This window comes from Colias croceus, chromosome 20 (assembly GCF_905220415.1).
Source record: "Colias croceus chromosome 20, ilColCroc2.1".
In the NCBI taxonomy this organism is placed as follows: Eukaryota; Metazoa; Arthropoda; class Insecta; order Lepidoptera; family Pieridae; genus Colias; species Colias croceus.
This window is the reverse complement of record NC_059556.1, coordinates 1,819,411-1,835,747: the sequence shown is the minus strand read 5'-3', so window position 1 is coordinate 1,835,747 and position 16,337 is coordinate 1,819,411. Positions and strand designations below refer to the sequence as shown.

The 16,337-nt window shown below is 34.1% G+C and overlaps 2 protein-coding genes across 2 annotated transcripts in view; one reads left to right on the top strand and one right to left on the bottom strand.

Moving 5' to 3' along the window:
- LOC123700755 (MYG1 exonuclease) overlaps positions 1-16,337 on the top strand; it is a 95,478-nt gene that overhangs the window by 67,986 nt on the left and 11,155 nt on the right. The window lies entirely within an intron of this gene.
- On the bottom strand, positions 9,103-14,571 carry LOC123700756. The gene is made up of 6 exons (XM_045648076.1): positions 14,088-14,571; positions 13,589-13,663; positions 12,765-12,824; positions 12,518-12,586; positions 11,875-12,283; positions 9,103-9,392 (listed from the first exon to the last, which is right to left on the bottom strand). The coding sequence occupies exons 1-6, from the start codon at positions 14,092-14,094 to the stop codon at positions 9,257-9,259; spliced, it is 756 nt and encodes a 251-aa protein (XP_045504032.1). The 5' UTR covers positions 14,095-14,571; the 3' UTR covers positions 9,103-9,256.

The following is a 16,337-nucleotide window of genomic DNA, read 5'->3' as shown; positions in this document are numbered from 1 at the left end:
TTTCCCAAGAAAAGCCGAAATTATCCCCTTTGTTTTTATTAAATTCAGGCTGTCCCCTTGTAACTGCAAGTTAATATCATAAAATTTTTTAAACAAATCTGTCAAATACGCAATGTCTGCTTTGAATTTGATCAAGTTTTCTTTTAAATCTGGATCTCTACTTTCTAAGAATTCTAATATGGAATCGAAAACAGAGTAAAATCTCGTTAAGCATGCACCTTTCGACAACCAGCGTACTTCAGTATGTAAGAGCAGTCGTTGGAAGTCTTCATCATTTTCGTTGCACAATTGAGCAAAAAAACGCGTATTCAATGCATTGCTTCTGATTTTGTTGACAGCTTTTATTACAAAATGAAGAGATTGCTTCAACCTGTCACTTAAATGTTTTGCCACAAGATGTTGTCGGTGGATTACGCAATGAATAGCTGTAAGTCCTGGTATAATTCTTTTGAGATGACTTATAAACCCACGATATCGCACGACCATTGCAGGAGCTCCGTCTGTTGCCACTGAAATAATGTTTGTAAATGGAATCGATTTTTCTGTAAAAAAATTACTCAGGACATTAAATATTGATTCGCCTTTAGTGTCAGTCTCCAAAGTTCTGGCAAATAGTAATTCTTCGTGAATTTCTTCCTCCATAATAAATCGGACATATGCCAATAGTAACGCCGGGTAACGTTGACTCGTCCAGTTGTATAGAAAAATGAGTTTTTTGTAGATGATTGCACAAAAAGCTTTCGATATCAGAGCTCATTTCATCAATGCGTCTTTGTACAGTATTGTTACTTAATGGAAAGTTTGTTAACTTATGGAGTCTTTAAAACCTCTTCAACAGCGGGTAAAATTAATTGTTCTCCGATAGTGTGTGGTTTTCCAGATTTTGCTATAAGTAATGAGATATTGTAAGATGCCCGCAAGCCATCATCGTTACTTTGAGATGTTGAAGCAAACATAATGTGCATAGTGGGTCTCTTTTCATATTTTTCCTTCAATGTTTGAAAATATTTTAAATCTTTACCTATTTTATCAGTATGACACCTTTTTAGATGATCTTCGAGCATTGATGGTTTCATAGAGTCATTGCTCAAAACTTTGTTGCATAATAGGCACATGGGCAATTGTTTGGGGACTACTGGTATAGATTATGGTATCTTGTTGCTACAGTTCTTCAAATATTGTTGAGGATTGGGCATGTTGTTGATCGGTGTGGATGCTGCTGAAGATGTTGAATATCCGTATGTAGGAGTCCTAATATAAGATTCAAGTTCTTCTTCGGCCTCTCAAACTATTTCTAGGACCTTTCTTTTAATTCTGTTTTGCATAAAAGTTGGCATTGGTTTCGCTGTTTCGGTCATACTTTGAAAAAATATTTCGATTGGATGCTTTTTCTCTTGATTTCTTCTTATGTCTCGTTCTTCTTGACATTGTTTATGATTGTTTTCCAAATCCCTAATAATTTCAATAATATCATCATCGTTCTTTCTTTTTCTTGTTCTTTGTGCTGACAGTGAGCTTTCTGATTCTTCTAATATAACCGTTGAAGATGATTCATCACATGAACATTTTGTGGAGAGTGTTGGCTGGATTCTGGTAGGGTTTGATGAGAGTTAGTAATTTGTGTGGATTCTTGAGAGTCAGTAACTTGTGTGGATTGTTGAGCGTTGGTGTCTTGTGTAGACTCTTTTTTTTAAATTAGAAGTTCTGTCTCGATTTTTAATGTAGGGAATTAAAAATTTCATAACTTGTGCATTTTTTTCAAAAACATTTTCCAATTGTATTCAAAAACAGTGGTCTGGCCTGATTTGCCACCCTTTTATTTTATCTCGCAATTTTTTCCACTCTGCTTTTGCTTTTAGGGTTTTAATTTTAGCGGATAATTCACAGCGTCCACAAACTGCAAATATAAATAGAGAAAATGTGAATTTCAGTTGTAAAACAGAACCTCGGTCCCTAGGAGGTACTCGTAGAAACATATGCGTACATACAAAATAAAAATTCAGAAAAGAAGTAAAATATTAAATATTTTAAAATACTTACATGGAGAAGCAGAACAACACGGAGTCACTGGTTGACACTGTCGCTTCAGAGTTACTTGTTTACGCCGCGGCTATTAAATAGCTAGTGCCTATCGTAGGGCGGATCGGGAATTTATATACTGTGCCTGCCTTTATATACAGGGCTACACAAACGCCTCGTACGTGCAGGGGATAGGGGTCCTACGTTATTGTGTTCCCGACTGTATTATGTCTTTCAATTAAAATGATGCATATTCATCGAGTCTCTGATTCTTGCATAAGCGTTATTTATTGCTACTCGATTTCTGTACGACTTATGTGTAACTTTCCATAGATCATATTCGTTTTCCCGATGTGATTTTAAGAAAAACATGTAATAAATACACATTTTTTATGTTAAAAGGTACAGAATACAATACAAAATATAAAGTACTACATATTGGTACAGAATACAATAATTATTAATCATCATCGTCGTCCTCATCGATAATAATTCTATCTAAGAATAAAGCAGGGCCTTATCACGTCCTAGTGCCTAGCCCCCTAAAAACCATACTAAACACATGGTGTGCGCACAACAGCCGATAGTCCTCCGACCCGTAAAACATGTGCAACAATAGTTCGACTAATATTATAGGAATGGTAGACTTTAACGGAATATATGTCTACTTCTTAAGTTCAATCTGAAGAGGTGGACATTTTCAGACGGCATATTAAATGTTGATAGATCGCTTAAATCTCTGTTATAAAGTGTGTCCCTGGATAAAGTGCAATCCCGAAAGGGGATGAAACTAGACCATGAATCATTGACTAGAAAAATATAAAAAAAAAATATTATAAAAAAATATTGTAGGATTTATTGGTATTTTACGATTTTCATGTTTCATAAAGGACTCTATGTACAAAAGTATTGATTTTTTCCAAAATAATGGGGCTATTTCTTTGAAATAAAAAAAACAGTATGCCTAATACCTGGCGATGACCATGAAATAATAAATAGTCCGCAAAAAAGTATTTATCTTGGGTAAAAAAATGTATTTTTATGAAAAAAATGATTTTTAGACGTTTATTTTAAAAAACTTCAAATTACTAAAAAAGTATGCCGTATAATTATGTAATTTTATAGCTTACTTTTATTCTTTACCATTTTAGCTTCCAAATAAAAAAAAAACAATGTTCTTACTCAAAAATTGGCTAGGTAGGAGTTATTTACATTCTAGTAGGTAATAAAAACCAGACTTTAATCACAATAACTTTATTAATAAAATTATCCGTAATTTACAATTTTGCATTTTTATTTAATGCATTAAATGTTCGAAATGGCCTCCTCGATTTTGCAAGCACATTACTGCACGAATATTAATTTGGTAAGTGGCTCTGCTATTGCATGCTATGCATTCCTGAATCATTTTTAATGTCATTTGCGCATTGTAAATAATTTGTCATTTGCGCATTAATGTCATTCGGTCGTGCAACTGTGCCTCGGTATTTATTGGCGTGCTGTATACTCTTTGCTTCATGATAAAAAATAATCTAGGGGTGTCAGATCAGGTAAACGCGCTGGCCAGCCTACTGGCCCTCCTCGGCCAATCCACCGGTTCGGGTATTTTCGTTCAAAAATCCGCACCTCCCGCCCATAATGTGCAGGACATCCATCCATTTGGAGATACATACGCCCACGCCGTCTCGTAGCCAGGGGAACATCTTCCATACACATGGGTAAATTTTGTAGTAATTCTAAAAAACGTTCAGCATTTAGGGTTGTGGGTAAAATGACTGGACCAATTAAAATGTCATCGATTAAGGCTGCCCATACTGTCTGTGTCGAGACTGTATGCGGCCTCTCAACAACCATGGATTAGTGGCTGTTATATTGTACCGTCTAAGGTCTTGTAGGACTACATCTCTACAGACCTCTCTATATGCACCATCTTCTTTTATGTGTTCGGGCCTGTTTAACCTGATGAACCTGAAGTCCCAAGAGCGTAAATGATTAAATCGTCTATACTCAGCCGGGGAAAATCATTAACTTCTAAATCGTTTGCTGTGATTGTTTGAAAAATTTCTATTCTCGCGTTAATATTTTTTGCAATTATATAATCACTTAGGACGTTTTCACTGCTTGGTCGATCCTCTATTTCTCTAAGGATATCTGTGATTAATCTGTGATCAGTGAGAGGACGTCCAAAAGCATTCAGTAACGTTCCTGCTATTTTTATTTCTTCAAAGAGATGTCCAAGTGCTTTGTTGTTTGCGGTATGTCTCAATAACTTAAATTGATTTTTCAAGCGGCCATTGATTGTTTCAACTACCCAACGACACATTGTTACCTTTCTCGATTCATTATCTTCAGTACTCAGCTGAGTTGCTCTTCTGGTACTTGTTATAGGCACTTTTGCTGAATAACCAGCCGACTCAAGCTCATCCAAAGCATCTCTGAAGCCTCGGTCTGATATAAAAACGTCGTTTGGTTTGTAAAACCAGTGAAATGGATCTTGAGCCCTTTGAAGCATTCTATTTAAAATAGTGGCGTCGGATGTAGTTGCATCGTATGGGCTGTATATATCAATAATATGGCCATCAGGACAAACCATTAAATATGGTTTATATAGTTGTCGCCATTTGTGAAGGCTGTATGATTTTCTTTGAAAATAGTAGGTCGTACATCTTTGTAAATATATGTACGTACCATCGTGGATTGTTATACACCTTTCTTCAGCATCTCCCCCACCAAATAAGGCTTTAGGTATGGCCAGACACCGTGAAATGACTTCTTCTCTTGATATATGATTATATCCCAAGTGCCTAGGTACAAATTCCAGCATTAAAGAGTTTCTAACACTAATCATTTTCTCAGCAAATGTGGATCTTGCCACCTTGAACAATTTACACAACCTTTCATCTGGTTCCCCTGTGTGTAACTTCACTAATAACGTGGCTAAAGCTTATTACATTATTCTGTAATTAAAAAACAAGGTTTAATCGATGGCCGCGCGAAAAAAAAAGACGCCAGTTCCCATACTAAATCCGACATTGTCCTTTCTGCAGTTTGTAATGCCGTCTCGGGTAAATGTCGCTTCGTCCATCCAAAAAATGCGTTTGGGAAAATTTGGGTCAGGTCAAATTTTTCTTAGAATGAACGTCGACATTACGTATATTACTGTAGATTGTAGATGTAGATACTGTACTGTAGATTGTAGATGTAAACAATAAATTTCGTATATGCTCGCTATAGTAACTCGGAGCGAGTTTTATTTGGTATGCACCAACTGCGAATAAAGTCAATTCCTCAGCGGTGAGAACTGGAAATATGTTGACATTGTTCTGAACATATTGTTATCAAAAGCGACTCTGTTTCGGTTTAGTCTTTTGGAATCGACGTAATCAGCCAAATCATTATTAGAGTCCATCCGCTCTCTATCTATATTGATGAAATCACGGCAATCCACATGAAATGCATTGGTGAGCGCAGCGGCGATTTTAAGATCGGAAAAAAGTGAGGCAAGGACACGTAGCAGTATTCCTGAAAAAATAACTTGAAATCCCCCGTTTCAATCTGCCGTTTACCACCTCCACGGGCCATCGACATCTGGTACACATTCGTGATTTATTTGCTTGGATCGTGGTTAATTGATTCGATCCCCTACTTTGAGACTGAGGCATTACTGCAACATATCCATGCGACTCTAATACTGAAATGGAGTTACGGAATCCTTTATCTAAAATGAATACATCCCCAGGATGTAATAGCCAATGAAGCTGACTGCGTCGACTCAGATGACAGTGTCATTGATCGTCTGTGATAGCTGCATTGCTTTTCTGTAGGTATCAGATTTCTTTCTACTGAAAACTGAATACACTGCTCCTCAGTTCCCAGTCGATTGAATACTTTTTTCCGATTCCACATGGCACTACATGCGTCTGATCTGTCATTATCGGGACCCACTTCCAATCGTAGGTCATCATTACCATCTTCAATCATCCCAATAACCCAGTGACCTTCAATATGTCTCCCTCTATTATATTTCTTTGTACCAAACATTGATTCATCAATTTGAACTATTTTATTTATCCCACCAATTTTCCCAGAAATTTTTAAATATTCTAATTCATAAATGACTACTGTTTCTCTGCACTGTAACCTCCTTCAAAGCAAAGCTCGCAGTCTCCCAAAATGATTGGCTGCTTAACCATCCCGTCAAAACAATAACAATTCACGATTTAGCTGGCATAGTTACTCCAGTATAATATAATGCTTCTCACACCATCAACAAGATTACATCGGGATTTTCGAAACCATGTATTTACCCTGTCTGCAGAAATAAGTTCACTGATGATGATTTTGAGTGCTCAGAAGTCACAAATCGACTAATCGATAATAATTCCTTTCCTGAAGAAAGCAATAATACCCATGCAAGCCACCAAGCAAATTTATTAAGATTTTGAATTAGTAATAATGTAAGAAAAATAACATATGTGATTAATAAACATTGTAGCCATTGGTATCTAACTGCCCCATAATTATTTATTCTATACTGTTTCTTCTGTTTTGATTTTATTTAGCTATTTCAAAAGTGCCCCAAGGTGTTTCAAATCTGCCCCCCACCAGGGAGGCACAGAAATATTTTTTTAAATACCATTTATACAGTTCTTATGCATTGTATGTGAATGTGTGTGTGTCATTAAGAAGTCACACAGTCAGAAAAATATAGGATAAACTGCCCTTTGTCAAAGTCGCAAAATGTTTTGTAAAAACGATGATGATGAACGAATGATGCTGATAAAGCACGCGTGGCATTAGGTATTACAGCAGCAAACGCTCAAGCACCAAAATGCACCTTGATTATCGTGTAAAATTACCAGATCATAATTTCGTGGTTGCGGAAAAACATAAACTTATTCCCTTTGTTTATGCAGGTATTGTAGTGAAAAAAGATGGTGAAGGAAAACCTGAAGCTTTGACACATTCCGGGCCTACATATGTAGCAATTCGCAGTGGAAAGCATTCGTCCTCTAATGCAGAGACTCATGCCACATATATACACAAACTTAGTGAAATATCGGCCTTCGAGAACTTCATGAAAACTGGAGAAGGTTTTGTCAAACCCGTATTTATTTTTACTTGCGATGGTGATCCCAACGAAAATCCAAGATACGAGCGAGTTATAATTTCCGCTATACAACATTTTAAAGATTTTGATTTGGATGCTGTTTACGTTGCCACAAATGCCCCAGGAAGAAGTGCTTTCAACAGAATAGACGAGACGACGAATGGCACCTCTTAGTCGTGAACTTACTGGTGTTGTATTAAAACACGATAATTTCGGTTCACATCTCGATTCCAGTAATAAAACTACTGACCTGGACTTGAAAAACGAAACTTTAAAACGTGCAGGCACAGTACTGAGTAATATTTGGAGCCAATTGGTCATTGATGGATATCCTGTGGTTGCCAAATATATTATGCCTACAGAAACTAGACTGGATGTTGAACAGGCTAAGTCATTGAAACGTGATGCGATTTGGTACACAAATTATGTCCGGGAATCACAATATTTACAACAAATAGTAAAATGTGAAGTGGTTTCGTGCTGTGGTGTGCAACGATCTAGCCTTCGGCGACTACTACGAGAGGGTTTTTTTCCACCACCTGTTTTAATTAAACAGACGTCAAGCGGGTATATAACAACAGAAAAGGATGATATCGAAGGTAAATTCGCTCCACTATTACTTCAATTATCTTTAAAACTGAGCGCGTCATCACATTTAAAGCAAGTACCGTATGATAGTTACTGCCCTAGTGTCACAGAGTACTTTTATATATAGGTATAGAGGCTTTACTCGGCGGGTTCAGGAGGAAAGTGATTGACAGCGCCATCTGTATCTACAAACTTGCAACTTTCCTGCGATGTATATAACTATAGATCTACTATCATTCCTGCTTTGAGCCTTGTTTGTACTAAGTTTTGTTAATTTATTTATTAATCCCGTAATTTACTCATAGTCAATGGAGAATACGTTTACTAAATTGACTGAGTAAATTACCTAACGGATTAATAAATAAATTAACAAAACTCAACTGTATTCAAATTAGGATGCAGAAAATAAAACCATATATTATGATAATCAAAATAGTTTATTTCTCACCACAAACAGTTACATGATTAAAACTAATTAAAAATTTTGGATACAATTTTGGTCATACATTAATCTTATGTTTTATCTTGCCAACTTAACTTAGAATGATAAGTTGACATGGGACGAATACTAGCGTCCTATGTCAACTCATCATAGAATATTAATTAAGACTCCGAAAAATTCTCCCACCTTTGAAATTTAGCATTTATGATGAAATTAGGTGCAGATTACAAGAAGTTAGTAGTAAAAAAAGATCACACTGAAACACGTTCTGTTTAAATTATGTACGAATGTATCATTTCGAAAGGAATCTCACAATTTTTCGATTTCAGAGAAACTTCCAAATTTCATTTATGCGTTATTACTTTTACTGAACAATAAGGTCTGCTAATTATTGTTATTAATTGTATTTTAATATCCTGATTACATAGCTTTGTTTATTATTAATGCATTCTTGATAATTCTCTTTTATATAAAATAAGACTGATAGTTCAGTAGAAGTTACAGCGTGAAAGTGAAATTAGAATTTCATTGTCTACAATTTAAAAGAGTTGGATTCATATAAATAACTATACTAAGTAGGTAGTACATTCGTATATAATTATACAGAAAGTATAATTATATACGAATCACTGTGAGGATTTTTCAACAATCAGTAACAAACAACTTAAAAAATAACTAACAACTAATAAAGAAATGGTAATAATATCCCCTAATTTTATCAATGCCAAATTACATAGGCGGGAGGGTTTTGGTAACTTAAGCCCCGTTGATTGGACTATTTAGGCTGGTTTTAGAGTCATGCTGATGGTCCACAGTGACAAGCCAGTACGCTCAGCGCTGGCGACCGATCGATGTCATTCTCAAATATTCAAAGCCATAGCTCTATACATGTATGTCGGAGAGGCCACCGGATGGCGAGTGGTTATCTCGACCATGCAGATGATCTAGTACAAATCCCCCTCATATCAACTGAATTAACTCCAAGTGGACTTTGTCGATGATACGGAAATTGAAGCAACTCATGGGATGCGAACAGATGGTAATGCGTTTGCTTGAAAGGTACCTTAATTATGTTTTTTATTACATATACTGGCCGTTTACACACTAGCGAAGGAAAACAAAGAGTTGTGTTCAAAATTGGTAAGTTCACTTGAGGTTGATACGAGGGAGATCCGTACCATTACAAAATCTACATTACTACTCGCCAACCTGTTCAAGTGTTCATGTGCCATAGCTTTAACTAAAGCGCTTCATAAGCTACCATACATATTGACTTGTCAACGCAGACCGTCAGCACACTGTAAAACCAGCCATAAAATTAGATTTTCTAATACATAACCAGAAAGGAGAATGCTCACGCATCATTGAAAAAAAAACCCAGCTTCGGCAGAAAGGAGTTGTATTTCAAATTAACAATAATGTAGTGTGATAAAATAATAACCGGTTACGATCGTGATCCTTACTGGCAAACATAAAAAAATGCAATTTTGTTGTCTATTTTAAAAGTAGTATGTTCCCCGATTTCTCAAAGACGCCTGGACTGATGAGGAAAATTCGTTTTGTCTGAAAGGGTATACTTTCCAGGTGGTCTCATTATTAAAAAATATCCTTTTTTTTTGGAGGCATTGGGTCATTTCTCAAATACGCCTGGACCGATGTTGAATTTCTTTTTTCTGACCTGTTTATTAAGAAAAGTATACCCCTTCAAAATAAAAAAAAGGAATTAGGAAAGTTCTTTGAATAATAGGGGAACATACTACTACTACGAAATACTTTTTTTATGGACAACTGGATAACAAAATTGGAAATTTTTATATGTTTGCCAGGAATCACGATCATACCCGGTTATTATTTTATTACACAATATTATTATTAATCTATAGTACAATTCGTTTCTGCCAAAGTTGATTTTTTTTTGAGCACCCTCCTTTGACATTATTCTAATAATTGCATTACATTGTTGGTACAATGCATTATTATAATAATGTCAAATTTTCCTCTTAAAACATCTTTTAAAATATTTTTGTGCTTTGCACTGCATTGCATCCTCATCGCTGTCTATATTTTTTTTGCCCGTTAAAATTTTATTTATATTTTTACAATATGTAAATAAAAAAAATCGACTAACTAAATTAATTAAAAAGTCTATTAATTTTTCTTTGTGTTCAGAGCATGTCATAAAATTAAAGTCTAAAAATAAAAGAATTATCGTTTTTATATTTTCCCTTAGAAATTTTTGTTTTAAATTAGTAGATATTATTGTATTTATTATATCTTGCATGTTGGATATTGATTCCAAAAATGCTGGGCTTGGGGTGGAAAGCCAACGACGATTGGCAAATTCTTTTCTTTGTATAAAATCATTTTCAATTTCACTATAGAGATTACCCTTACAAACCTCACAAGACCTAAATATTTTATTTTTCGTCTTTTTTAAAAAATATCCCGATACATACTGTAGAGGCCCCATTATTTGGGGCTGACTTTTTTCCTCTAAAGGTGTAAGGGTAATCTCGTTAACAATGTCTAAAGACATATCACCAGTAGTCGTAGGTTCCTTATTTTTAGTAACGATGAGGGCATGTAGTGCATTGCATTGATCTTCTTCACAATTTGCTCCAGGGGCATGGACACTGGATAGGTTATTGACTAATAACGTTGTTAATGCTGATTGAAATCTTTCAGGTGTTGGATTTGTGTTACGGCACCCATGGCTTCTTATAGCCCCAAAGAAATTTTCGATTGGGTCTTGGTTTAGGTGCCGCATCCATATAGATGTAACATTGTAGTCAATGGCTAACATTTTAACTAATGTTTCTATGCCTTCCAGTGTCCATACCCAATTATTAATGGTAGGTACATTAGCAATTTTGTTTTCATCTGTGATAAATTTCATGGATTTTAAAACTTTTTTTGCTTCTCTCCAAAATTCGTGATGTTTGGAATTGGGTGTTACAGGTCCTAGGAGTGGTTTTGCATACCTATTTTTGACAAAGCTGCCATTCACAGAGTCAAAAAGATTATCAAAAAAAAGTAGTACATCTGCAGTCTCCTTACATTCGTCTGGAAGGATTCCGTTATCTGTAAAACAATAACAATTCAATATTAGAATTTAGATCATTTATGCTTTAAAATGTCTGTGCACCTAATGTACATGTTATGTGTATGCTTTGGGATATGTGTTTGCATAGTGGTGTACCATTAAACCTACATTTTAATTTAAAGAGTAACTGAACCCAGGTAATTGCAATAACCAATATTTTGAAATATAATGGAAATATTTAAATTCCGGCAGATATTTAATCTAATATTGTTGCACTAAGTTTAGTTGGCCATTACAAAAAAAACATCTCTTGATCTTACCTGCAAGGTATCCCATAGTAGAAGAGACAGATCTACTGAACACTTGACTGGCGTATTTCACTTTCATCTTCGTCCTAGTCGGATCAACGTGGCTATCAGTTAACTTAGGCACTAATCGTATTCCTTTATATGCAGGATTTTCTTGATGTAGTTTTATAATGTGATCCCACTTAGCCGTCTTTTCTTTATCTGTTTTATACCTTAAATTTTTCTGTAATAGGTTGTTCCTTATTCCTTTTAATAAATGCGGGGGATCATACAGTGGAACAATTTTTTTATCATTAGTATGCAGAGTCTGTCTGCTGGTTTCATTTTATTTGCTCTTTTTTTCAGCTGTTCAAATATATTATTATTGATACCAGGCTTTATATTGGCTTGGTTCAAAAATGTATTTAGTATTTGCTGTGAAGGCAAAACCAACATTCTTCGCAGAAATCGATAGCCTTTGGGGCTTTGCTTCAGCATTGCCAAAGCCAATATTTTTTCTTCAGTAGAAAATCTTCTGCCTTTTTCTTTCTTTTTAGACTCTCTAAACTGCAACATGGTTAAAAGTTTAGCAGCACTTGGCATATTGTTAATAGTAGCTATAAAGTTGCTATTCTTCATAAAATTTTTGGCTGCTTTTAATTGCAGGGATTGTTTCTGTGCTCTGTTCCGACACTTCGATAACTTAATCCTAATGTTTACCAATTTTTGGTATAAGGATCGCTCATTTTTGGTCATTTTCTTATGAGTCACTACTTTTTTAGCAGTGTTTGGACCTGCAAATAAAATTAAGCTTTTAAAAACATGCTACCTTAGCTATTATTATATTAAAGAAATTATTTAAACAGAAGTACTGTCCAGCAGATCAAATGTATAAACACTGCTGTGCCCCATGGCTTCAACCATTAAGAGTTGTAGAGTGAAAGATAAAGGCAGTGGAAATGAACATAGTACTCTATCTTTAGGTTTCTATTTCTTTTTTCTTTAAAATTTAAGTAAGGGCCACTCACCATATTTATCCTCCAATTTGTATTCTTGTATTTCAAGATTCTCAACAACTGTATCAGGTTCAACAGTAGCTGGAAAACGAAAGTTATAATTAAGTAAGTTTATAGTTTTAAAACTATATAATTATGTACTTTTATAATATTTTTGCATAATGTGTTTTTGCTGCTGAACTGTTATATGTATAGTAAAACCTAAAATTTGCAATTAGCTAAATAGTAAGAAAAATTTGGATTATATTTAGATACCAACCTGGTGCTGGTGCTTCATTTTCTTTTAATGGTTTTTGGGAATCTTGAAGTGATAGTGGTCCTGAAACAAACACAATAGGAAAATTGTTATAAATGAATTTTATGTTGCTGCTTGCTGTTGCATGAAATAAATTTGCATTAAATTAAATATATATCTGCTCTTAAAATAATTCTTAGAGCAGTTTGAAAATTAAAAATGCTTTCCTGTAAACATCAACTTTTCTGTCAGTTTGTGTGTAGGGACCGATATATATATAACAGGCATTTATCCTTTAAATGCCAATTTATAGAAAAACTTATTCAGATAGTTACTTTAAATCAAAATTGAAGTGTATGGCTAAGAAATACATATTTTTTTGCATGTATTGCTTTTGCTTGGCTAACTAGGTAGCCAGGAACTGATAGCATGGGCTTAAACCAAGTTATTACCAGCTGGGTTAAAAGTTGTAGAGGTTATAGTAAAACAAAACATGCAAAAATAATATATGCACTTACGAATACATAGTATTACTTTGGCTGAGCATTATTTCAGTCACTGTAGCAGTTCTGGTCAAATTACAAGTGTAAAATAGACATGCTAAGTAACATTATCTCCTTAAATCTTCTTGAAGTGTTGACACATCAGTTATAATGTTATAAAACATTGTGTAACATGACAATATTTTGTTACAATTTACATACTTTTGAAGATTTTCTCACAAAACAACTTGAAACTTTCAGACAACAAGTGTTATGAAACATTCTATAAGATTATAGAATGTTTCATTTTCATTACACAACTGCTGTGTTAGCACCTTTATGTGAAGTTTAGGTGTAGGTACTGACCTTTTGAAGTAGAAGGTAAATTTTCAACTTCCCTCAATGGTTTTCTATCAGTGCAGATAAATTTTGATAAAGGTCCTGCAAAAATAATATAGACAATTTTAATAAGTTCAAAATCTCGTTTTGTTTCTACCAAAGTGTAGAAACGAAAGAAACAACCTCTCTGTTGTAAAAAATAATGTTGAATAACACATTGAATTAATTCAAGAACAAACTGAATAATATCTCTAAATCCTAAGGGTAATAAATATTATCTTCCATTCCAAATTCTAATTCAAATTTCCTGAAATGAACAGGTTAATTCTGATGAAACTTTCTAAATTATAGTAATGTTTTACTAGATACAATACATGCAACATTTATTTTCAATTTAATGTTATATTATGACAATAACATAAGGTGCCATAATTATTATGACACATTAAAAGCCTATAGCTACTAAAATATATACTTAGCTACTATAGATTTAATAGACAATTATATAGCTACATAGTTTACCAACCTGGCATATGTAATGTTGGAACAGCTATGTTAGAAATTTTGTTGTAACGGCAACAATATTTCTCTTCGAAATGAGCATGACAAACTCGACGAAGTTTATAAATATTTTCATTGCTCAGACTCAAAATTTCTCCTCCAATAGCATGAACCCATGTTCGGAAACGAGCAATGTCCTTATCAGGGTTTGGAAACCAATGAAGAACTCTGTAAGAGCCTGCAAAAAAGGAGTTTAAGCATTACATTTATAGAAAAAAAACTTGTGACAGACCTATGATATAGAATTACTTCAATTATTATTTTTAAGAGCATCTTCTCCATTATATTTATCTTTAAGACAGTTTAAATGCATAGAGACTATTTGTGTACTTTTCATTATATTATGTTGCAGGCATATTTCTATGTACATACCCCACTTTCTTAATAAACCCCCTTTCTTAATAAAAAATAATGACGTCCAGAGAAGTTTCAAGCTCATGTAATGCAAAAATAATAATAAATGTTAATTATTTAGATCAAGTTTTTACTGTTTTAAATTAAATTAAAATTATGGCAGTTTTTATAATTTATTTGTTTAAACTATATCTCAAAATATATACAATGATGATAACATAAAACTACTAAAATTTTTTTTTTTTTGAATGGTAACATTTAGCATCCACCATACGGATTATAATGATTCAAGAATAAAATGGTCACTTCGTCACTACAGCTGTAATGAACTAAAACCGTACTTTCAACTTAGTCGGCTAACAGCAACAAGCGCCATCTGTATCTACAAACCGGAAATACATGGTTTTATAATACAACAAAATTAAAAAGGCATTCACTGTAGGACTTGTCACTAGATGACGGTGCTCTTTCAATTTGGTATCATTACTTTCGCCCAGTTGCACGGTAAAATGTTCTAAGATTGCACAGCCTGCCTAGTGTTGAGGGATACTTGTGTAAGCGATATTGCGGCTATATTTTGCATCATATAAAGCCACTAACTTACACAAACAACTTCAAAAACTCATGAAATTAGTGTAACTTATGAAAATTTAACGAGTTTTAACTTGAATTATTTGTTGTCTTTGGGCGTATGTAGATAGAATGTGTATAGGCGCTTGTCAGCGCTGGTAACACGCGCAGTAAAATACATATATGAACACGCGCCGATAATCGCTGAACGGCGCGGCCGACAAGTTCCGACAAGCTTCAAAACGCCAAGGAAAACTTATTCTGACGCCTGAATTATGTTGTATAGTGCAATCTCAACCACGTCTTATATCGTCGGTTTACGGTGACGTAACAAATATATTAAATAGGGACAATTCTTGGCTATCCGAAAGATCTATTTTAACTCCTCGCAATGACCAGGTATCTGAGATTAATAACAAAATACTGTCGAATATACAGGGGGAAAGCAAAGTTTATAGATCAATAAATAGAATGGTCGATGAACAAGAAGCAACTAGTTAATTACCCGATAGAATTTTTAAATTCTTTAAATATGCCCGGACTTCCTTCTCACGAAATTTGTTTAAAAATTGGCATTCCGATTATTCTACTCCGAAATTTAAGACCACCACAACTTTGCAATGGAACTCGACTAAAAGTAACCCAGTTGCAACAAAATATAATCGAGGCTCAAATTTTAACAGGTTGCGGTGCAGGAGAAACCGTCTTTATCCCCAGAATACCCTTAATACCAAATAATTTTCCATTCCAATTTAAAAGGACGCAATTCCCAGTATCGGTGTTGTATGCAATGACAATTAATAAGGCTCAAGGGCAGACTTTTCATGTTGCCGGAGTAGATCTCGGTGTCAGTTGTTTCTCGCATGGTCAGTTATACGTTGCTCTTTCCCGTCTAGAAATCTCTAAGGAAGAAAGTCTAGAAAATGCGCTAAAAAACAAGAAATTAGTCTTTAAGGACCTTAAACCTGTATATCTAAATAGTTATATTAATATAACAAAGAAAAATAAGGAAAAGCCTAAGTATAAAAAGAATTATTATAACGACAGACAAGAAATTTTAAAAGCATTGATGGATAGTGACTAAGATTTTGAGTATTTCTTTTATATTTATTTTGAGTTTTATATATTTTATTGTGATGCAACTAAGCAAACATATTTTACCAATAATTTTGTTTTAATATGTTTATTTTACGTACATTTCTCAAAAGAATATTTTTGTTAGTTTAAAATAATATTCTTAGGTCTTATAATTATAAGTCTTAAACTTTTAAGACCTAAGAATATTATTTTC

Coding starts and splice junctions, on each gene's coding strand:
- LOC123700756 (XM_045648076.1), bottom strand. Junction 12,587..12,764: donor AAATGAAGCACCAGCACCAG/GTTGGTATCTAA, acceptor TTCGTTTTCCAG/CTACTGTTGAACCTGATACA. Junction 12,284..12,517: donor CAAATTGGAGGATAAATATG/GTGAGTGGCCCT, acceptor TTTTATTTGCAG/GTCCAAACACTGCTAAAAAA.